At 37.1% G+C, this 25,604-nt stretch overlaps 1 protein-coding gene across 8 annotated transcripts in view; it reads right to left on the bottom strand.

The window, feature by feature from the left end:
* UTRN (utrophin) overlaps positions 1-25,604 on the bottom strand; it is a 392,954-nt gene that overhangs the window by 17,693 nt on the left and 349,657 nt on the right. For all 8 annotated transcript variants that reach the window (XM_030021907.2, XM_030021906.2, XM_041125129.1 and 5 more), the window contains 7 exons: positions 24,075-24,232; positions 21,592-21,758; positions 18,981-19,092; positions 10,185-10,321; positions 8,502-8,540; positions 8,188-8,253; positions 5,647-5,712 (listed from right to left, as the gene is read on the bottom strand). In XM_030021907.2, the coding sequence (XP_029877767.1) occupies positions 5,647-5,712; positions 8,188-8,253; positions 8,502-8,540; positions 10,185-10,321; positions 18,981-19,092; positions 21,592-21,758; positions 24,075-24,232 (745 nt within the window). The remainder of the gene's footprint in view (positions 1-5,646; positions 5,713-8,187; positions 8,254-8,501; positions 8,541-10,184; positions 10,322-18,980; positions 19,093-21,591; positions 21,759-24,074; positions 24,233-25,604) is intronic.

Here is a 25,604-nt window from a genome sequence, read left to right as displayed (position 1 = left end):
TTCCGCTTTTAACAATGAGTAGAAAGTTTAAAGGAAATAATGTAGGTTCACTTATTTCATATCTGTCTTGGCTGTAGTCAGTACTACACTCATCAGAAGAAATGACAATATGGATCTTCCCATGCAGATGAATAAATGTAATGAATTTTTCATTAAATACAATTATATAATTAAAATATAATTGGGGTTGTATGTGCATTTAAGTCCCTCAAAAATATAGAGGATATCTGACAGTGTTAGCTGAAAAAGAAACAGAATAATGCTCCTTTTTTTTCTCCTCACCTACAGAAAAAGCCTCTAACTGCTTTCACTTCTCCATTACTTGAGTGATCTCTGGGAAACTCATCATCACTCACTTTGTTATTTTGCATTTAGTCTAGTTAAAACTAAAACAAAGGCTAGTGCAGTTAATAGAGTTTGGATCAGGTCCTAATGTGATATTGAAAACCTCATGGTACTTCTCCATCCTTTAACCATCTTGATAAAAAAACCCCACCCCTTACAACTAAATTTTTGCCAAAGTGATGTAAAACCTTTTGGGGCTTCAACTCTGCAGTACACAGCAGGGCTTCTATAGCCCTGCAAAACGTGCAGAATCCCCTCACTGCGACCGAAACGGCTGCCCTAAGCTGGGAGTGTTGGCAATTCCATGTCACATCTTCAGCAAGCACAGAAACAATGTTAAAGCAGACTAGAGAGAATACACAGCTTTATCATCCGGGTTTCGAAACAGTGTTTACATATGAAGTGACACAGCGTAACTACACATACAGCCTTCTTTTGTGCAAGGGCGTTGATGTTGTCAGGAAAGGTTCCGGTGATCAAGTAGTTTAGTCTGCTTATTTTAATTTGGCATCAAAAAGCTGCTGTCTATATTTTAAGATGATGAATTAGTTTATAAACAACTAGGTAGGTCATCTGAAATGGATTTTTTTTTAATATATGGGGCTCTGTAAAGCTGGATTTATTATATTTATTTGAATTTGTTAAATCTGATATTCTGTCAAGATTTTGCATTAGGTGTAACCTCATTTTTTAATGAAACTTATAAACCCCTTAAAGAAAGAGTTTACATAGTAAATGCTTAGATACTCTTGACTGTATTGTGGTCCAGTAGGTGAGATCAACACAGCTAAATACAGATAATTTTATGTTTTGGACTCCCACTTATTCAGTCCAGAGAAAATTTCATTTCCCTCCTCTCTCACTGGTTCAGAGTCTCAGAAACTGTACAGGACAGACTGTGAATATTGACTGGTTTTTTTTTTAGGCATCACACCTTGCAACTGACAGCAGGCTTTTTCACAGGCTGGAGGAAGTGCCTGATAAAAGAAGTCCTCTGAAGGAAAAGCATATTTTTATCATCTGTTCCACCTCTGGTCTGTCTTGCAAAATTACTAGTTCAAAAATCAGAACCTTGAACCTGCACCAACAAACCTCACGACTGTAATTAAGACAGATACATGAGTAGCACAGGAGTCCCAGGGCAGGGATTCAAAATGACCTGTAGTGTTAAGGGAGTGACACACACTCTATGCCATGCAAACACTCATTTTGAGAATCTGGGACTGTCTTCTGCAGAACTGGTTGGAGATGGCAGTCAGCAACCAAAATGAAAGCACAACATCAGAATAAATTCCTCATCCTTTCTTAGCGGTTATTCTCCTAAATTCCCTGCATGCTTTGAGAAAAAGCTAGAAGTACACAAAGTCCTTCAGCAACAGTGACTGCAGTTTCTTTTCAGCATTTCACCACAGTAGAAAGCAGTGAAAATGACGTCTCAGGAGGTCAGACTTGAAAGAAGTACATCTCAAAGGAAAAGAACACCCTAACAAGTAAACCCAGGGAAAATGGCCTTTGAAAAATCCTGTTCTCTTTGTGGACGTATATTTTCAAGAGGTCTATTGCAAAACATGCATTATGTATGGAGGAAGCAAGAGGCAAATAATGTTGCATATAACTTCCCTTACATCAAGACTACGCTGTGGAAAGAAAAATTCAGATTTCCTGACAGTCACTTTTTATCAGTGTAATACTTTATCTGATTAAGAAAACTGATCGTTATATTAGATTTCAGATAGTAAGATGTGGGTATTTGTGAACCTCCTTCATCAAACATTTTCATTTTTCCTGGGGGTCTCATACTAAGCACCATGCATTCTAGTCCAAATACAGTGTACCTTGACCTACTGATGCTATGAGAAATATTAGAATAAGGTTCAGGAAGGTAATCCAAAATGCTTTGTCTTTAACTTACTTGTTCTTCTCCTAATTTTATCATCACATGGAACTAATTTCTCATTGTGACAAGATGCCTTTTAACCACTTATATCACATCAAAGTATTCAGATACTACATACTGGGGCTCCAGTTTGACTTACGGCACACTGAGTGGCAGTGCCAGCTGGAAGTACCACTGGCCTTCACTGCATGTTCCTACTCCTGCACCTGAGTGCACAGCTCCCTAACAAATACAATTTCAGGTATGTTCCAACTCTGCCTTCAGATGAGTGTGAAGTGGCATCAACAGTGCTACAAGCATCAAGGTACCTGGTAGCAAAGGCATTAACCAGAAAACAGCTATTAAATATTCACATTTATACAGAAAGTATTTGTACTATGTCCAGTGCAATTAACATCAGTATGGGCTAGATAGGATAGTTCATACATTACAGGAATAAGAGAGTTACATTCTTGTCCTGTTCTCCTAACAGTTTTTTTTGTCTTTTCATTCTACTACACCATGATTTGTCAAATTGTGAGGCACAGCTTTCTGCTAGGAACACTATTTATCATTCTTTGTTGCAAAGACTTCATTTTTTCCTTATGCTCATCTTCACTTGTGAAGAGGCCAGCCTGCTATAAAGATAAAGATGTTTTCGCATGAATTAAAGCCAAAGAAAATTCATCACAACAGTCTAGCCTAAACATTTAGAACTCCCTAATGCATGGAAAAGACGACACAAAGGAAAGACATTTTTATTCAGCGTATTTATACCAGAAAACTCATGCATGAGAGCATTAGAACGTTTGTTAAGAAGCTGGACATACTACAGGAGAGACTATGACTTTTTTTTCCAATTGAGAAAAATGCTTTTTTAAATAGAATTCACATACCTTTAGGGGAAGGTAGGATTAGAAAAGCTTAGTTAGGGAGATAGAAAAAGTCATAATGACATTCAAGACAACAGGTTAGTTAAAACCCAAGAAATTTCTTCAAAGAATGTTTTCTTAATCAAATGGCATATTGCAAAACATTCCTGCAAAAAAACCCTCATGATGTTTAACTGATAGCAAAAGTTCTCTTATTGTCCCTCAAATGTGGAAGACTTCTTACACATACTCTTTGGAGCATGAAGAGTGTTAAAAGTATTGTTGATGAGCCTGTGAACCTGACAAGATCAAAGCAGTAACTTTCCAATATTAAGTGCAACTATGCCTCTGTTCCAGGTTCACGGTAAACTGAAGGACTCTTGAGGATCAATAAAAATAAGATCACAGAACAGAACTCCAATTATGAGAAGCACAGAATTTGATTTCCAAACCAGTAATCATCTCCTGAATATTTGAAAGAATACCATAAAAAAAATGAGATTTTGCTCAGGTTTACAGCAGGGGCATCCGAGCTGAAAAAAAGTGCATCCAAATTTCAAATTGCTCCTTCAAATTCAGTCTATATAGAACGATTACACTATTCTCATTTCTATGTTAAATTGCATTTAAACAATAAGAATAGAGCTGAGCTATAATCCTAAATTCCCAGCGTTCCAGCTGTAGGCAACTTATGATCCAAACTGGAATCCAAACTTCATAGCTCTGTAGATCCCTGGAAAAATTTCTTCACCCAAAGGGTTCTCAAGCACTGGAACAGGCTGCCCAGGGAAGTGGTTGAGTCACCATCCCCGGAGGTATTTAAAAGACATGTAGATGTGGTGCTTAGGGACATGGTTTAGCAGTGGACTTGGCAGTGTTAGGTTAACGGTTGGACCCGATGATCTTAAAGGTCTTTTCCAACCTAAACGATTCTATGATAACAGTTTAACTCCAAAATTTAAAATTCTTCAGAATTTTGTGAGTACTTCAGTATTTACCTTAACAAAAGCATGCATTATTATCTGCAAATAAAACAGAAAGTGCCACTGGGTACAAAGTTACTTTCTTGACCTCCTTGGCCTCTAAATCTCTGCATATTTTGTTTGTGTAACAGTCCCCTTTTGCCAACAGGACTGAGACCCAAATTCAGAGGTACCTCTCACATGTTGGTACACAAGTTCACCATGTTCATTCTTTTTCTTAAAAGAAGGGTCATTTTTATAGGTGAGCAGGGAAATAGCATTAAAATCAACAGCTAATTTGCCAGTAAAATATTAAGCATATACATCCCCTTTTACCATCGGGATGGATGGTTGTTTGGTCTTTGTATATGAGTAGACTCATTAATTGCAAAATAAACAACTCAATGCAGTGTATGAGCATTTAGCTGCCTTCAAGTTTTCAGCTTTCCTGCCAAATGACAGTATGTTTGCTTTTTTTTTTTTTTTTTTTGGAAGGGAAATCAAAAGGGAATATTTTGGCTGCATTTCTCTCACTGGTGACCGTACCAATGACAGAAATTCATGAAAACAGTTACACATGAAAAAAGTTTGATTAGTTATGTAAATAGAGTTAATTAAGCAGGAAAGAGGAAACATTTAACAGTGGTCACATGTGCTTTCCCAAAGCAAAGTATTTTAAATCTCAAATTGTTAGTACATTCACAGGTAGAATAATTTCGTGATTAGATTTTAAAACAGTAAATGAAAGTATTATTGAGAACAACAGCATTTTCTAACTACAGCTGAACAATTTCTGCTTCTTCTTTAAAAATGCTGATGACATTCATTAATAACTTAAAAAAGGCGGTCCCACTACACTGATTTAATTAATAGAACTGATGATACAGTGAGGTTAAATCATTCATGTATTTTTAGACTGAAAAAAATCAGATTTAATTCATCAGTAATTCAAGGGGTTCTAGGCTTTCCAGGTTCATCAATGCATTTTAATGAAGGTTTTTACAATAAAAGTGACACATAATTCAAAAAAGAAAATGGTGTTGATAATATTAATGTAGGACTGTGTTTATATACCCAAGTACAAACAGATGGATAAGCAGCCAGCAAACTGAAATATAAACAAGAAGTAGCCACACTGTTCTGGCTCTGCAGAACCTTCAAAATATAGATGATGTTTTTTCAATGAGAAAATTGTCCTGGGAGTTAGCACAAGCTTTTTACCCACTCCATTGTCCACTTCGACATAGAAGGATTTCTTTTCTTTTATGCTATGATAAAAGCAGAAAAGGAATACAAACTAGAACCTATAGAGCTGTGACTTTTTTCCAGTCGCATGAAACATCCTCACTTTTGAAGCAGAATGGCTGACAAATGTAGAGTTCCCTTACAACATCAAATGAACATTGCCAATTTCTAGAATTGGTGCTTGGAATAACGAAATTCATGCAGGCACTCTTGGGGTCATACTTATTAGCTACTTTCACTGGGACTAAGTCCTGTGTTACAACTTATGAAGATTATACCATGCATATATATACACCATGCATATATTCAAAGTTCCTGGCAGCCTTAATGACTATGAGTTACTTACACGCTTCCTGTGGTGGAGCTACTGTCCGTGAGGAAGGAGCCATTGGTCCTTTCCATCTGCGCGAGCCTGAAAGGCAGGGAAAGACCATGACTTTCAGAGAACATGTTGCACAATTGAAACAGGGGCAGCGCGAGGATCAATTCTACTTAGAAACAGCTCAGGTATGGCAATCTTGGTATACATGAATAGGAATAAATGCCTAGATTTTGTGACAAATCCCTATAATCCAGAGGACTTTTATGAGAAACTTGTGCCATGATTAACTAATCCTACTTGCCAAGCAACAAGGAACAAGTATATTTTCTATCGCTAGTATAATTATCATTAGCATCACCACAACTCTCATGGTAAAATTAGTTAAAGAGATGTTTTTGCAGATGGTTTTCTTTTTGAATTTTATAAAGCTGGACTAACAAAAGAGGATGAATACTTTTTAAATATAGCACATGCAACATCTGAAATTATGCTTGGCAAATAACATCACACTGTGGACAGACAAGTCCTGGAAAACAACACAAAAACCAGTGTAATTACAGGGAGTCATTGCCTATGGTTCCTCATTTTGGAAGGAATTAATCTAAAAGGACTGGATTATTATACTTTATATATAAAAGGCCATACAGCTCTTTAAAATCACAGCAGAAATTTTCTGTATATTCAAGTTTCTAGGAAAGATATACCTTATGTATGTAAGACACACATACAAAAATCTAAGAACACTCAATGCTGTGCATATACATTGGACTGCACCAAATACAGCTATTTCCTTTACTATAAAGATATCTTAATTTCACACATATTTTTGCAAGTGTGTTATGCATTATTACAGACATCTTCAAACTTCTTTTTGAAAACAGTGTGCAAGGCCCTAAAGAAATGGGAACTCTGTTTTAGCACGGAGCAAGCTTGCCCAGCTGTACATTTGTTAATATCTCTCAGGGTTGAAGGCGGATAAACAAAAGCACACGCAGGATGTTGTTTGAGCACCTTGTCCCACCATGGCTGGGGTGGGACATTGTGCTCCAACACCTTCCCTGAAGTGAAGAACAAGCTTCTAAGTGACTACAGACATTCAGATCATCTCTGCTCTGGGGCATCTCAAACACGTCTAGTTCATGGTAACATGCTTACAAGTCACCTTTGTAATGGGGCTTAGCTCAGCATCTTTAAGTCTTTGATGAAAATGCATAATAAAAGATCCAACTAGAAAGCAGACAATAAAAAATATGTGAAAGTTACAGAATTATGTCTTCATTTTTTAGATTGTTACTAGAGGAAAAACATTTTGAATAGTTTTAGACAGCTTGCTTATGTAGTAATTACTATTTTTTAAGTTTCTGATTTTGCTAACCAATGTCTGCACATTGCAGGTAAAGATTTAGCTTTGTATCCTGAAAGAGCCCTGAACAGTGCATGGTCCTCCTTCGGGCAAGTCTAATCCAGAGCAGAACTGTTAAGAGCCAAGGGGGATGAGAGCGAAAACAGGTATTGCACCTAGGATCTCCCTTGATCCTTAATGTGAGTCCAGAGTTCGAGCTTCATCTGGGCACAGAAAGCCACAGCATTGTGGCACCACAGTCTGAAAAAAGGACATAGGGAGACAGAAAATTCTCACATCTTTCTAGAGAAGTCTAATTTATTTGTTCCATGGGTTTTAATTGATTACAGCATGGCCTAAGTTATAGATTCAAAGAAATGTTGGGTGATTTATATGAATGACATGTTCCAAGTAATTGAAAAGCACTACACTATGCTACTAATGAAGGATGAAAATATTCATTGTTGGGGAGGGGGGGGGAGTTAAGGATGACATAAGCTCTGAATTTCTATTCAAAAAGCTGAAGAAGTTAACATTGTTTATTAGTTGTGGAGAGCAGATACAACAATAAAAATACCCAAAGCAAAACCAAGTCAGTTCCCATGGTAATATGGATTAATTTCTTCGTTGCCTAAAAGTTGGGTGGTTACTTATTCTTGAGAGGGTATCTCTGGTTGGTGCTTAACCGTCACCAGCCCTGAATGTACAGAAGAGAGTTCAACAAAACACAGAAGCACTGAGATGGACTTAGCCGAATAGACATTTTATCATGAAAGGACTAGGGTGACCCCATAAAAGCCAGAACATAAAGCATCTATAATTATTATATGCTCTGCTAAAAGTTAATGGTAATGCATAATGTCAACCTTTCACAGAAGAAAATGAAACTCTGGATCTAAAATCCTACAGGGAAAAATTATATACCCAACAAGTTTAGTTTATTTCAAAGGTTAAAAATGAAGAAACAAAAGGAAAACAGTACATTTTAGGAATAACGCACAGTAATTCTGCAACAGTTTCCATTCTGTATGACAGATGATGGATTTAATGCATCTATTCTACAGTTAAGGACTGTATTCAGAAGCCAATGATTTAAAAACATTTCACTTATTTCTGAGTACAGAGAATTATATCTTTTTAATAAGTAATGTCCAGCCAGTAGAGTATATTAAAATCTGCAGCAATCAATCACAAAATGCAGTGAACTGGTGAGAAACTCTTACCTAGTAGCATACTGCTCTATCCTGGAGTGTGTGTCATCATGAAACAGCTGTGGAGACTGGGAAGGACTAGTTTACAAAAAAATAATAATAAAATAAAATCAGTGGTGTCTAAAGCAATTTATGATATAGAAAACGTTATTTTTAAAGTAAGTTAGACTGATGACAAATAAATAAATTCACAATATTGCTGAGGGGATTATTGCTTTGAGTCAGCCATGCCTTAAAGCTCATGCACATCAGATTAGTTGCAACTGAGCTAACAGAAAACAACCAGTATACTAAGCTTTCCAGACAAAGGGGTTCTGCATACTCACTCATATTGCTCTGGCCACATACTGATGAGAGTGATAGGACTGTAAGGAAGAAAAAAAAAAAAAAAAAAAAAAAAAAAGGAAAAAGAGAGAAAGAAAGAAAGAAACTATGAAACAAAAACTTTAGTGCCATTTAAGCAGGAGAAAGCTGGAGAAACACAAAATATTTTAACCAGCAACCCACCTAGATCATTTGAATTGGCAACAATTGATGTAGAAAAGAGACAGCAACAGATACTGCCATGTATCATGGAGAGACAGGAGACTGACTTACATACTTCATTTTGTTAAATAAAAATCAATTTTAAAAAAAATACCATATCAGCGTTATTGATTGATCTGCAGTTCATGAACCATAATCGGTTCATTTAAATTCTGCTCAAGTACTGGAGCTTTCATTTTAAACTAACTAGAAAATACATTTACAAAAAAAAATCAAGGGGAAAAACACACTACTGACAACAAAAAAACCCACCATAAGTCAAAGTATATCAAGGCTTATTTTCTGCCTGCATAAAAATAATCAGAGGTAAATACATATTGTATTACATTCTGACACTTGAGTAACTATTTAGGATTTTTTATTTTCTTTATTTTTTTATTTAAAGGAATGTATTTCTGAGTTTTGCCACCTGCAGGGGAGAGAACCAATACCAATAGTTTCCTCGGCATGATGCTGGCAATTTATCTGTATATTTCCCACATGACTGGACCAAGCGAGTTTTATCCTGACCTGTGATTACAGCTTTGACATTCCAATTTCTGGCACCATTGGCAAACTTTCATCACGTCAAAGCAGATTTGCTTTCCTGTGTTGGTGGCAGCTGAAGACAGTCCCAGTGAGTAACATTTTAACATTTGAATGTGTGTTGCTTCCTTAGAAGCCAGGCCATCAATAATGCCAGTTTTCAGATTACTTCCTTCTGTTTCTTAAACTGCTAATGAGCAGGTTTTGTTTGTTTATTGTAAATAAAATGCACAGTCCTCCGGTCATGGAAAGAGCGTGAACAATGGCACTGGGCTATTGCATGCAAGCAGAGCGTATATGTTGAAGCTTCACATTTGCTGTTGTGAGCTATGCAGTGCTGTGTTCAGATGACACAGTCATGCCGCAGAGGACATCAAGGAGAGTCAATCCATGAAACTACTTCTAGTGCCCTCTCAACACATCTTCATTTTGCTCTTCTAAGAGTGTCCTTTGCTTACAACTACCAAGTAAGTAAATAAAGTAGAGTATTTCTGCCAGCACCATAAATAATGCTGTGGAGACACTGAGAGTGCTCTCTTTTATTAGGCCATGTATATTTCTGAAGCCTGTAGGAACCTAATTGGCTCAGAGATTTCTAACTCCAGGGACCTTGACGTAACCAAATAAGCAGTGCAGTTCCTAAAGCCCAGTCTCCCCAAAGCTATAAAAGTGTTCTCTGTAAAACAGCCATTCAGCCCCCTCCAACACTACTTGCTAAAGTCCATGGCTTCATGATAAAATGCTTACAAAAATCAAAGTATAAAATATATTACTTTTTCAAAAACAGGCAAGATTTTCAAATACTGCAAAACAATTCATAGAAAATAATACAGCACAAGGCTCTACAACCGCTGTTGATTATTTCTCAGGTTTCACTTTTTTGTTTTTAATGGCATAGGCCAGTGACACAGGACCAATTACTCTATAATCAAGCTTACGTCTCCAAGTTGTCACCCTCCAATACTGTTTGCACAGGTAGGTAGCCAAGTCGGGGATGCTTTGCGAAATACTTCTTTGACCGGAATTTATTCTTCAGCACCTTCGTGAAGTCCCGTACATCTTCCCCAGATGTTGTCTTAAAAAGTTAAAAGAAATTAAATTGAACATTGCTAAACAGCATTGAGATAATAGTGCTGCTACTGTCCTGAAAAACGATACAAGGGAGAACTTAAAAATGTTAATGATATTAAAATTGCCTTTTTAGTGTCCTGAAATATGGTACTATAATAACGATAGTGCATCTACAAATTCTCTCCTACTGGAAAAAACAGCAAGGCTTCAAATTCTCAGCAATAAATGCACTGGATTTACCAATTACTTTATAAATTAGAGAAAAACTGAAACAGGTTCAAGTCTTAAGCTAAATATTTATAACCAGTCTTACAAACCACAAAGATTTAATTTTTCAGAAAAATAAAAAAAGGCAAATCAGTTTGTCAGATACAGGGGGATACACTTAGCCATTGAAAGCAATCTTGACAGAATACTGACACATGAAGCTTGTGACTCACCCCACAGACAGAAAAACCTTGTAATGGCTCTGCTGAAAAAATACAGCTACACAGTAATGGCTTTGTTTAAAAAAAACAAAAACAAACCAACCCGACAAAAAACCCCAAACCTAACACAGCCCTCTCTGTTCACAAAGTGCCACAAAATACTCCCTGCCTCCCATTCTATACCTAAACTAGAAAACTTTATCATGAGATGGGAGCAGTATGTGCTATACCATTGTCTGCTTCAATGGCCAAGTTTTTCATGAGCATTTTCTCAAGTTGCCAGATCTCTTCCTACAGGATTCTGCCACTCTCTGTATCATTCCAGAGTCAAAAAAACCCCACAGATGAAGTGACAGCCATTGTACAGGCACTGTTCAAAGCCACAGTCAGAGGCAGGCCTGATAAGAACATCTAGTGCCTGAAGTAATAAACTCACAGACTGATTCAGTCACCTCCTTACTATCGCAGGATAAGACTAGTACAAAAATTATCCACAAGATTCTTCAAGTCTAAATTTACAAGTTACAATCAACAACTCCTTCCCATCCCCCAGCTTTTTTACTGGTCTCCATTGATGCAGCCTCTTCCAAAACCAAGAAGTGCTTAGCCCCATCCCTCACCCCACATGACATTAATTGTGTTCTTTAGAACAAAAAATTGATGCAACTGCTTTTAAAAATCAATTTAACTGGAAATAATCACAGCAATAATGGCAGCACTGCTTTGGTAATACTATTCAGTTTAATTCTGGTACAAAAGCAGGGATACAAGGAAAACATGAAGCCATAAAATACAGGGTGAAAATGGCAATAAAGAGATCTGCAGGAAGAAACACTAGTATATGATATGTCTGTAAAGTGTATGTGCTTATAGACTGTACTGAGTACTTAAACAGAATGGTCCCTATCACACGTAGCAGTTACTATTAAGCATTTCCTCTTGTAACTGCAGTGAAGAAGTGCCCATTCACCTCCTGCGTTAGTGAAGATTTGCAATGGCTTCTACAGATTTCCAGCCCAAACCCTGTAACAAACTACAGATTGTATTTCTGTACCCTCTGCTTTGGGAGAAGCCTGTTAGCATAAAAGAATGCCAAAGTGGATGGATATCCATAGGGAAAACAGAGTACAGACTTTTCAGTTTTGTAAATTTTTTCTATTACGTACTACAAAGAGGCCTAGAAGCAGGTGAGGGAAACTATTCTCTCATTTTATTCTCTATTGTCAAAACATAAAAATACTTCCCTATTCAACTACGTATTGTAATGTATGTATAACATATGCAGTTACAAATTCTAATGCAGATCAGACGAGCAATAAATGTTGTAGATAATCCAACTGATGTTCGTTATGAGTTTCTCACATGTGGATTTTACAAGTAACAGTAAAACTGAGCAAATTTGGGATTAAAAGGTGTTTGAACCTCCGAATTTTGTGACAGGTAAATTGAGGGAGGGCTCACAAAATCATTCTGGGAAAGCATCTGCTCCAATCACTGCATCATCCAAACAAGGAACGTGAGGCAGCCCAAAGGGCTGCTTGTTCTCACGCAACAGTAACTCCAGCAGATGGAACTCTGTCCCAAGGCCAAGGAATAAAAGTTTTAGTACCTACACATTGCAGAAATAAATGTCTACTGAGCTGCCAAACTTTTCCTCTGGTGTACTCTTTATTTGGTTTGACAGCCTGACCCAGTTCCTTGGAAAGACTAATATGACTGTGTACTGACTGAAGACAATAAATACTAACCAGTCAAATCTGAGCAGATATGGAAGAACTATTTTAATTTACACGCAACTAAGATGCAACTCTTAGAAGTATTTCTTCTCTTTTTTTTGCATATAACCACATTACACAATCCAATCCAAAATCATGCCAAGAGAGATGTACTATAACATTTTACTTTCAAAAAAGAATAGCCTGGTACTGTTGTGTAGCATCTATCTACTAAATTAAAACCAACAGGCAGCTTGTACACTTGCTTGCATCATGACATCTCGACTATTTGCACACAACTCAATAGCACAAATACCACTATAGTTACAAAACTACTTCAAAAGCAAAGAAAAAAAATAAATCTTTCCTTCGCTGAAAATTTTAGCCAAAAGACCATGCTTTCAAACTCAATTTAAAATCTCATTTCTTAGAACAGGACAAAGTTTAGGAGGGAATAACTAAGATCCATGGCTGGCACACATAAATAAGTAAAAAACCATCTGTAGCAGAAGCTCTCAAGGCGAAAATCTGTAACTGACAAACTGCTATTAGCACTCTTCAATATACCAGCCAGGCATAAATGGAGTCATAAGTCACAAACTAAAAACAGATAAAATTCCTTGTAAACCAACACAAATTTAAGAAACTGGGATTTACATGGAAAGCAGTGGAAAAACAGAATATGCTGAGACATGGTTTTCATATGTAGGTTAAAAAAACAGTTGGTGTATATTTTTAAGATATTGGAAACAGAACAAATCTTTGTTGGGAAAAAGTACTACCAAGAATATAATAAACCAGTTGGAGAGCTCTAAATTAAAAAATGTATAAAAATTATAATAAACATAAAACACATAACTTGAATAATATAATACTTATAATAAATACATACATTTTCTCGTATTTACTTCTCAGTATTCACTTTTTTCAAAGAAAAAATAATGAAGTGATAATGAAAGCCCAAACAATTTCCCATTCTTTTCACTGCACCTACCTATGTAAAAGGACTAGTCTGTACCTAAGTCATCATTCTCTTAATTACATTTCTTACTACTATGTCTAACACAAAAACCAAAGAGCTGTTCCAATATACACATAGAAACAGATTCCAAGAAGAGATGTGAACCTCACTAATGAATGCTGTCATTAACCCCAGCCAGACATTCATGAGTTATGAGGAAGCTGGAGAGAAATGGACACAGATATTCAATACACACAATAATCAAGCAAGTTCCAAGAAAATATATTTTCTTTAATAGGACATGCTCAGTGATGCAAAATTTACAGTATAAAAGAACATCTATGTCATTTAAAAGGACTTTAGTTTACTCTTTAATAGAATCTCTGGTAGGGATACTTGAATTTGATACTCTTCAAATGCTTTAGTAAATTTTAAGGTTTGCAGTTTAAAAAGAAAAAAACAAAACTTTTTTACATCTCTATATTTTTATTTCTTGACATTTTATTTATGTGTAACATCTGGTAGAAGCTGTACCATGAGCCTGACTGTTCTCAATGAAGAACAAAATTCTTAGACCCACTTATGGTAACAGCTACAGTATGTGCAGGTATGAGGATAGATCCATCTTAAAACAGCTGTCAGCTAGGTACCACTGGGAGGCTGGGAAACTCCCCAGCGTAGGATGTGGGGTAAAGGGACAGATACTTCATTCCTCCAATTAGTTTTTAAAAATTGACACTTAAGAATGCAGTTCACTAATAACTTAAACACATGTTTAAGTGCATACATTCATCCTCATTCAACAAAGCTTTAAAAAGCATCTCATGTCCCTTGATAGAGGCATGAGATAGCATAGCACAAAAATTAGGTTATTAAAGGTATAACAACTGTATTTATGGCTGTCAGTGCCACATCAGTGATGTATGCACTGTGTAACATTGTGAAGATTACCCTTCTGGGACCACTTACAATAGGGGCATTTCATAGCAATTTCTCACCAAGAGGAGAGATAGATTATAAATTGTGTGTGTATTTTAGTTTAGTCCAATGAAATCAAGCTGTAATTTCAAAAGTAACTAACTTACCTCAGAATTTAATGGAATTTAACAAATTAAGTTGCAAAAGGGTAGCAGATCACATAAGCCAGCTATCTGAGCAACTGTTAAGAGCGAGACCTAGAGGAAAGCACATTGCCCAGCTGCTAGATATCAAAGACTACCCTGACCAGATAGCTATTCTTCTCAAGGCAAGGAGTAATCTTTGAACTCAACAGCTGGAAGCAATGTTCTGCATGCGAAACAGCCAGATTCAACCATTCTTGCTGTTTTCTTTCATCTTCCCACAGAACAATCCCATATTGATAACAGCGAAGCGTCATGCTTGGTACATTGATAAGCATGTCAAGATCAAACCACTGACTTACTTATGCCAGTTTGTTGCTTATAAAACACTGAGGCTGCTTAATGTTCAGGAACGTATCTGTCTTCTCTGGATGTCAATAGTAATTAGATTTTCAGATGACTTACCTGGCAGACAAGTCTTAACAGGCACTATTGCAGATAAGCTTTATTGTGCCTGGAAAAAACATTTCAGTCTAGGGTGAACTATCGTTCAACCAATAATTTCTGATGTCTTGCCTATAATATTCTGAGTCCTTTCAGGGAAATAAAATTCTAGTTATCTGGAAGATGAAGGGGCTAACCTCTGCTGCCATCGTTTTGTATAGGAAGGCTACAAAAAAACCCAGTTCCCAAAATAAGGAGCTGTGCCAGGCAAGTGTAGTGCCACAGAAAAACAAGAATCGATTATACTTTCATTGAGGTCAGGAAGTAAGATTACTTGCAATGAGAAAATTTTCAGAACTGTTGATTTGATATTTGTGCATTACCTTAGAAAAGCTGCTTTTAAGGTTTTACTGTGGAATATAGAAGTTGCGAAGTGGAAACAGTTTGGAGGAAGAAAACTGATGCAGTAACTATTTCCATCTGAAATTCAAAGGACCCGTTGGTATAGAAAGCCACATTAATATAACACAAGTAACACTACTGAGAGAACTTCCATTCCAAAAAAGCTAAAAATAAATCATGTAGGTACTTATGTAAGAGTATTCCAGAATTAGATGCTAATAAAAATCTTACAAAATTTTTACACATCTCTGTATAAAATTCTACATTAAAAATCCTATTTCTCAATTTTGTCAGAGAAAGACTATTTAAAGGTAAAAAAGTAACTACATTAAGTAGTAGAAATGCAAAGTTAGAGACAGTAATGTTTTCAGTTCCTTACCCCACCCATCTCTAAATCCCAAAAGAAAGAAAAAAGACATGACCGAAGTCATTATTATGAGTTTTTGCATTTCTAGGATCAAGAAAACTAAATTGTAAGCTAGGATGAATGCTACATGGCATTACAGATTAGGATGCAATAACTACACATAACTACCTGGTGTAAATGGCTCTATTCTGAAATTATGAAGCAATTCTCACCTAATGAAAGTATCACGAAACTCATTAAAACAGAGAATTGTCCCCTTGCAAATTTAATTTTAAAAACAGATTCCTTAAGCCATTCTCCAAATTATTTTAAATTTAAGTAGTAACTGAGCTTCTGAGAAATCCCTTCATACCCTAGACTGAACTGCTTACCTGAAGACAATTGAAAGGTCTTCCCTCCATCTGTGACTAAGCTCCAGTTCTAAATGCCAGCTTTATTAACCAGGGAAGCATTTTTTTTCTAATTATTGCTAGTATTCTTGGTATAAATGTATTAATACACATTAACAGAAAGAAAGAGAAGCTAGGTTTTATTAATGCAGTTGGACGAGTACATGTATTTGTACTCTGCTTTGGAAAACCGGCCACAAAAGTAACGTTTTAACATCAACAACCTTTGAATTTGGTTAAAAAGGTAGAGTAGATGCACTCTTCCTATTCACGCTACCTGTACTGTAATATAATGGGTTCTAAGGAACAATTCATTGGCCTTTGGTATTTTCTTTTTATTTATTTTTTTTTAATTTCACAGACCCAGCTCTATGCTATTTTTCAGGCATTATTCCATTTAAACATATAAGCTATTCTACTAACTTACTGCAAAGAATTTTGCAATTCTTGACTATTATATTGCATTAAATGAGCTCAATACTTAGAGAGGTTTAGCAACAAATTAGTACAGCAACCATACTGCGTTATTACAAATAGTAATAATAAATAACACTGGATTCTTTATGTGAAATCAATTCTTTATTCCTGACCTAATTCAGATGAGATTAGTTAAAAATGGATTGCATGTAGGTACTGATTATGGAAGTCAAACAGGCATATAAGAAGTCTGTTCATATAATGGGTTATTTCTTTTTACAGAAATGGAGCTAGCAGAGTATACTTACAGCAGGACCCAGGAAAAATTCCAGCTCCCATATTCAACTTCCAAATTAATGGAGGTCAGTGCTGGACCTCTAATTTTATGCGTCACCTAAATTATATGCCATCTCTTTTATTCTGCTCTACCTTAAACTGCCCCAATTTCCTTCTTATACCTCCTATACACTTGCCTTCCCTTCACTCACTTTAATCAAGAATGTCATCTTATTCCCCTTATTATCCCATAGTGGATTCACCTCATTCCTCCCATATTTCATGGAAAGATGGGGCTTTTGCCTTAGGTTACCTTATTTTGCACTTAATATTGCTTTTAAACTATATTCTTTTTGCAGCAGTAACAGAAATCTTCATTATAATACAAGCTGTCCCTAGTCCCAGGGACAGTGAGGATTCCTGCCATTTCCAGAATATATTTTTCTGTATGACAGTCGTTACTTGTAAATGAAATGGCTCACAGTTACATTATGCGAACATGTTTAACAAGAACTGAGAATTTCTCACAGATATTAAATCTGCTGCTTCAGACAAAGCCTGGAAATCATCAGAAATATACCATCCTGTTCTAGGGACAGTACAATACCCCATACCAGATGTAATCTGTATTTGACTAATGCAACAGGAAGGGTATCTTATTCTGTGGACCGGCAGCATTACCTATTTTGACACACCTTAGACCTCCATTTCTGAATTTTCTGTATACTACAGGCATTAACAAAGAACATTTCTATTCCGTGACCATGATATAAACTAAAGATGAGGTTTGAGAGAACTTTATAAAGAAAAAGAAAAAAAAGTGAATTTAAGAAAAATACATCTCAAACATGTTCAGATTGTTTGGGTTATGTTGGCTAAAGAGGTAAGTAAACAATCAGTATCACTGTATTTTTAATGATGTCTAATAAAGGAAACACCGTAGACCTCCAGATCCTGAGGGTTAGAACAATCATGTGAGTATGGGCAAAACCGGGCCTATGTCATACCACAAAAACAGTATAAAAGAAAATCAGAAAATGACCTCTGAAAAGAGAAGGCAAAACATGAAAAACAGTGGCAGAATATAAGAAACATTAGAACTGGCTGAAAAACAACAAAAACTTTCTTCAGAATGTAGCCTGGCATGCCAATTTATCAATCAAATCCTAACATTAGGTTATAGAATTAATGAAAATAAACATAACTGTGGGTTTCTTCTGATCATAATGAAATGAAAACACTACTTAATAGAATTTGAATTCTGCTACAGGAGACACATTGGATGAAAAAGAGAGGGAAAACAGAGGTAATAAGCCCAACTACTAGAGCAAAAGACAGTCAAAATAACTCAATTTTTTGCTACAAAAAGAACCCACAGAACCTTGTAACATTATTGGAAATCAGCTCTACTTACATTCTGGTCTGCCTTTGTTTTTCTGAGCATACAGACCTTTCACCACTGTCGTTTAAATTACATAGCAATTATCCTATTAATTTATTTGTAACTGAGTTACAATTCTTAAGAATGTAAACAACTATCAGATTAAAAAAAAAAAGTGATACTGTGTTGTAAAATTAACTTTTGTTAGCTATTGCAGGCAAACCTCACACCATTTTTGGATGGAAACTGTCAATTCTGTTTATTTTTTTTCAGCTACACACCAGTTTTTAAACAGTAATTACTCAGCAGAACAAAACATGACATTCTTCCAACCATGTTTTCATGAAGCAAGAAAATCTTGGACATGAAAGTAAAGATCATGCACCTTTAAAAATATTAAACTGCATTACTAGAATATTAAATATTCTTTACTATGGTATAGCAATAGTAAAGTGAGTCCCTTTCCTCTGACTTCTCACCCTTATAGAGAGAGTGTGTGTGTGTGTGCACGTGCAAGTATACAAGTACAGAAATTACATTTAATATTCCAGGTTTTTACAAAACAAAAGTGAAGCTCAAGTTCTCTCAGAGGTGGATACTTCTACCCATTTCTACAGAATCCAAACACCGCTCACATAAAATCAGCAGCACTAGCAAAGTCCCTGATGACTTCAAAAGAGAAAGGCAGGAAGACAGGCCCTACTAAACATATGAAAAAGAAATCTTGGCAGAATATCTAGGTGACAGAAGACTATGAAAAAAATTTAGACCTCGAATAATGCAAACCCAATTCCTTAGGACAGTCAGTAAATTGGTACTCACGGGTATACAATACTCCACCATTGGGTAATGCAATTTATGCCCCTTTGCTGTACGGCCAGAAAAGAAACAGCTCTGACAGACGTCATAGTTGAAATGTTTTAAGCTCCGGTACCTATGGCGACATTAAACAAAGCGATTAGAGCTTCCTAAGTTTAGTTCTCATATTTACTTGTCATTAAGCCTCACAAGGCAAATTATTATCTGAAATGGTGTCATCTGCTTTTCAGCAGCAGCAACACAAGGACATAATGAGTTTTTTGGGATTAGCTCAGAAAGCACCTTGACGCGCGGCGGTGTGCGCGACCGGGACACAGCACGGCCAACACTCCTCAGCTGCAGACCCAGGGGCACCGCTGCCACTCCAGCAGCTCCACAGGACACAGGAAACCCACATAGTCCACTCACAACCTTCCCACACTACACAGGTCACCTCATTGAGTATTTAAAAGAAATTCCCGCCTTCCATAGCCACATGGAGAGCCAGTGTCAAGCATCTGTTGCCCAAGTCGCTTTGAAGCAAAAAATCTTACAGGCATCAGCTTCATAGATGAACAGTTTATAATTGTAAAGTTCAAACTGACTTAAAACTATATTGCTTTAGTTCTTCTTTTCCTCTCTTTAGTATTCAGATGGTATCTCAGAAAAAACATTTATAAACCAGACTGGTTTACTTTCATATGTTTTTACATTTACCAGTTAGCTTAAATGTTTGTACATCATTTTGATTCTCAGAAATTCTCAACATGTTTCAGGAAATAAAACTTGAGAAGTCATGAATTATAAAAATAATATAAAAGTAAGCTTAAAAATTACATTAATTTATTTACCTTTTTTTTTTAAGAGCATGTATATGTATAAACAAGGTAACAAACTTATACAGTATCCCTTGTATTAAATGCAGCCACCAGGAGCACAATATTCTTTTTGTTTTTAACTAAAGCTGACTAACGCAACAATTCAATTCCAGATTCCGTCCACTGTTTTTTATAGTATGGTTGTTCTGACTGGAGAGGTTATATCATTTGTATGAAACTAAAATGAGATAACTGAACCAAACTGAATAGCTACTGAATAGTTAAAGTTTAAATTAAATTGCTTCCTGAAAGTAGTTTTCAGTACCAATCCACATTTTTCCCCTGCTGAGTTTTATGTTTTGTTTTGCAAGAGAATACATGTCTATAAATGTAAAGGTTCACTTTTAAGGATGCTGATGCAACTGTTTAAAATCTTTACTCAGAGTCTGTGTATTGAATGGCCACATCTACCTTCTGCTAAGATGCTAGATGCTTTTGCAGATCTCTAACTTCATTGTAGAAATTATTTAGAATGAGCCATTCCTTTGTCTTCCTTTCTCTTCTTTTCTATCTCTATGACCTCCTTCTCCACACAAAATATTTCAGTACAGACAAGATTCATCAGCCCCAATTTAGGCATCTAGAAGATATCTGAGCTGAAGCTTTGTCACCCTATGCTGCCTCAAGCATTAATTAAGAAAAATAGGAACATTTAGAGGAATTTCATCTCCTCTTAAGACAGGCAACAAAGTTTGATCAGATTAATTACTTTTGGAAGTACTCACATAACTATATTTATAGTAAAAGAGGAGGGTTGCTAGCTCAATCTTATAAGACTGACTGAAGTCAGCATGCCTAAAGCTAGATGAGATGAACCTGACCTCAGGATTCATATTATTATCCTTTAAAACAACAGAAAGAAGGAGAAACAGAAAGCATGGGGACCAAAAATTACTCTTCTGCCTAGATACCTAAAGAAAAGTCTTAGAATCACTTACAAGAAAGACTGCTTTGTATCATTCCTAAATAATACATTTGACTTCATGACCACAGCAGAGGAAAAAGCCAGTTATGTTTAGCTCTAGTCCCTACTTTTTTTTTTTTTTTTTTTTTTGTATCATTTTATACACTGGAGCAATCCATTCACAAATGAATGTTAGTTGTAACAGTACTCACTAAAGGTACCAACTATTTGATGCCCCATGATGCTATTTCATAGTAAAATCACACAGTTTAGGAGGAAAACATGGAGAATATCCCTGGTCTCGTTTTTTCTCTTAGAATCACAGCTTCCTTTGAACAGACAAAAGTTAGATTACGTTTGATGCTTTAGACAGGAACTGCGCAAGTCTCATCACAGTAACATATCAATGTTTGTGCTAAGCAGGGAAAGATTGTTGTTGAAAGGTGTTTAATATTGCCTGACATGAGTTAGTTTCCCAAGCCTTAAGCAGGAGAGCAGCCAGCCAGCCCACATTTTTTCTTACTGATCAGGTCCTTTTGGTCTTGTGCTTACAGAACACAGGGGGTGCATTTATATTTCATACGCTATCTATTGGATCCATCGGTGCCAAAACACCCGATGACAGCCCACCCTGCACACCTGTCAGTCACAGGGCCATTGGGTGTCTAACAGCAGTACTGCAGGAGCCAGAAATGCACTGGCTCAGGCCACACCGTGGCCTCATCATGGGTGGCAGATCCCATCTTCAAGCAGGAAAGCGGTGGAAAAACAAACAGAAAGAATTGTACTTGTTGGAAGACTTAAAGTGTGGATATTTGCAGAGAAACCTTGCACCCAACTACCCTCCTCTTACCTAAAGCCAACAATTGGACACTCTTTACAGATGTTGCACTTGGCCTGATGTTTTGCCGTTTCTGAAGCTGCCACGCGGTGTAGAACTGGTAGCCATACCATAGACTGCGGCTCTAAGCGCATCCAATCTATAAATTGCTTTACAGTTATTTCTGGCTTATTGTGGTTCTGTGGAGATGAAAAAAAACACCACATCCAAATAAGAAAAAAACCAAACCAACACACACACACAAGCAGATTTTCCCTTAGAATACTATTAAAAAACCCAACAACCTGGGTCAATCCTTTCCATGCCAGGTTAATGTACAACCAATTACAGGATACAAGAAATAACCTTGATTAAAATGCGAATAAAGAAAACAAGTTAGTAAGAATACACAGGACTAAACAGCTGTGATACAGTAGACAGATGGTAACAAAGATGGAGTCCATAGTAAAGCCATCTTTGCACTGAAAGGACTTGAGAAAGAAGTAAGGGAGCATGAAGGGGAAGCACATTCTGCAGTTCAGACATGCTAAAGACATGGCTGTCTTTTGAGTTAAGATCGATGCCAGGCTACTAAAAGTCAGTAGTACTTGCATGTGTCTACTAATTGCCATGAGACTCATACAATTTTTTTAATTGTATCCTGAGCCCATGGTATTCTTTCAAGTTAGCACATTAAACAAACACACAAATAAACAGCTAAATAAATAAATAATGAGAGAGAAATAATCTGCCACTTATGGGCAATCACTGCAAGAATACAGCAGAGCTAAAGTATTAGCATAATTGTTTTAAGAAACAAACATGTTTCCCCATTCTCTTTATGTTGTAACCACCAGAGGAGCCTAGCTGCAAAGGTATTATATTCATCAACCTTGTCAGCAATAAGAACAGAGGTCATCTTTCTGAGCTCACTGGAAGTGACAGAACATAACTTAAAATGAAAGTTATCCTTAAATGGTAACACATGACAAGAAGCAACACTAGGCTTCTTAATCTATTCATAGTCCAAGTCATTTTTTGCCAGTAACAGGGAGCAGCATGAAAAAAAGAGAATAATGTGCTTTTCCCACCAGCAAAGTACTTGTTTTCACTAGGCTGAGATAACTGCCACGCAGCTGCACACTTTCTCTGTGCTCTCTTAACAACCATGAACTGAACTTGAGCTATTCATGTGACATGAGGGATGCACCCTCATCATCAGTATAATCATAGTATCATATCAAGTATTTAAATGCTTCCTTGCCAGTAGCCCTCACCCATAATTGAACAGCAAGGGAGATGAGGCAGATCCTTGAGGGACATAAAGATCATTCCTCTGTGACAGAAAATGTCTACCACTAACAAATGAATAATTTATTTCAGTATGACTTGAACCACTCGAGGCCAGTGATAGGTATGTCAAACACCATCCCTTATTGTCTGAAGCAGCACTGTTAAAACCTCAGGGGAAGTTTTACATGGTTAATTGGTCAAACCAGCTTCCGTAATTATCTGCCAAATTATTCATGATCTGGACAAACACTCTTCCAATTCCAATCATCTCAGAGTCCAGAAATGAATCTAATGGTTCTGAAAAATGCTAGCACAAGTGAATTTTTCAAAGCACTGGATGAAAATGTAGAAATGTCTATGAAAGAATGGCAAAAGAAAAATGTGCTAAAAGTTCACTATAATATTTAATGTTCAATTCAATAAAATCAGAAATATTAAAGTCAGTAGTTTTATATATGCCATAGTGAATTTTTAATCCATATACAATTTCTGACAATGCTCAAAGCAGCCACTTTCACAGAAATAATACACTCAAGCAGTATAGTTATCACTAGCAAACAGTCAGAGCCTTAGGCATCCTTGACAAAGTCTGAGTTAGGCTGTGTTCCATTACAACATCGTCTTTTTAATTCTCATCTTCTTTAAACAGACAGACGCTCCTTGCAGCCTCATTAACCCCCTGCATGTAGTGTGGAGCTGAACAGCAGGCTGTAAGACAGCTTTATTCCATGTTCTGATCTGCTGCATAAAGGCTCACAATATATAAATGACTATGCTTGAAGTTTTGTGCAACTGCAAGCTCTTTTGTCAGTAAAATAATGCTAAATAATTTCCTGATGCACAAGGTCAAAAATTACTATCAACATCATTCTCCTGTTCTGTTGAGAACTGTTACAGCAGCGAAAAGCATGTTGTTCTCACAATATCAGGTTGCTTTGAACGATGCAAAGCAGAATAATTGGCTGCTACAAAAATTTTTAACAGCTTTTAGAGCAGCCAATATTGTCAAACCCACAAAGATTTATATATTCTTTTTGCTAAATGTAATTTGTTTGATCCTCTCCTAAACCATAAACCATCTTTTACAGCTGCATTTTCACAATAACTTCCCACATTTATTTGCAGAAGCATATTCATTTCTGTTCAAAAACTCAATGGATGTTTTTAAATTCCTCTCTTCTTTTTACACCATCTTTTTCACATGAAGGTCTTTGTTATCTTACCTGTTGGAAGCAGCTGCGCACGCTGGGTTCAATGTTGCTGCCACCGAAGGCTGCCACTTCCCCAAGCTGCCGCGGGATCTGGATAGCATCGTGAAGCAGAAGGCCCAGCTGCCTCTGGTCACACATTTCTGTGGGGCCTGCCACCTCCTTGAAGAGATCTGCAACACCGACAAGAGGCACTGGCTTATTTCATTTCCGTGTACACCCCCTTTTATTCACTAACCCTGCAGCTCGAGCTTTCTAATTTTTGTAATCCAGCCATGGTTACAGACGGCCACTGTTCCATTTACAATAGCTGACGCTCATCTAATCTTGATTACTTTGACTACATTTTCTTGATCTGTAACCATATAAATGAGAAAAGTAAGGCCAAATGAATGAAACTATATGGCTTCTTATGGCATCACATAATAAAACTGTACATGGCAGCTCCTGTTTTACGTAAGAGCAGCTGTGTGACAAAACAAGAGACATCACAAAATCAGATCAGCTTTTTGTTCTAATTCATCAATACCACATTGTCCCCCTAATATTTACTAAGTTTTCTATGTTATCACTAGGGAAGGATGCTTCCCATAGAGCACAATAGCTCTCGATCCCCAGGTGTAAGAAATCAGGAAAGGTAGGCAAGAGACCAGCATGGCTAAGTCAAGACCTGCTGGTCAAACTAAAGGGCAAGAAGGAAATGCACAGGCAGTGAAAGCAGGGACAGGTATCCTGGGGAGAGTATAGGGACGCTGCCCGCTGGGGTAAGGACGGAGTCAGGAAGGCCAAGGCACAGCTGGAGCTGAACTTGGCAAGGGATGCAAAGAATACTAAGAAGGGCTTTTACAGGTATGCCAGCCAGAAAAGGAAGGTCAAAGAAAGCATATCCCCCCATCCCAATGAGCAAGACTGACAAATTGGTAACAATGGACAGGAAAAGGCTGAGGTACTTGACAACTTTTTTGTCTCAGTCTTCACTGACAATCTCTCTTCCCACACCTCTCGAGTGGATGGACTGCAAGCCAGGGACTGGGAGACCAAAGTCCCTCCCACTGTAAGAGATGATCAGGTTTGTGACCACCTGAGGAACCTGAATATACTTAAATCTATGGGACCTGACAAGATGCATCCCAGAGTCCAGAGGGAATTGGCTGATGTAGTTGCCAAGCCACTCCCTATGATATTTGAAAAGTCGTGGCAGTCAGGTAAAGTCCCTGGTAACTGGAGAAAGGGAAAGATTGCACCCACTTTCAAAAAGGGTAGAAAGGAGGTACCGACCTGTCAGCCTCACCTCTGTGCCTGGGAAGATCATAGAACAGATCCTCCTAGAAGCTATGCTAAGGCACATGGAGGACAGGGAGGTGATTCAAGACAGCCAGCATGGCTTCACCAAGGGCAAGTCCTGCCTGACCAACCTAGTGGCCTGCTATGATGGAGCGACTACATCAGCGGACAAGAGAAGAGCTAGGATGTCGTCTTTGTGGACTTCTGTAAGGCCTTCGACAGAGTCCCCCACAACACCCTTCCCTTTAAATTGGAGAGATA

This window comes from Aquila chrysaetos, chromosome 8 (genome assembly GCF_900496995.4).
Source record: "Aquila chrysaetos chrysaetos chromosome 8, bAquChr1.4, whole genome shotgun sequence".
NCBI classification, from domain to species: domain Eukaryota; kingdom Metazoa; phylum Chordata; class Aves; order Accipitriformes; family Accipitridae; genus Aquila; species Aquila chrysaetos.
The sequence above is the reverse complement of the archived record's forward strand: the minus strand, read 5'-3'. Positions and strand labels throughout refer to the sequence as shown.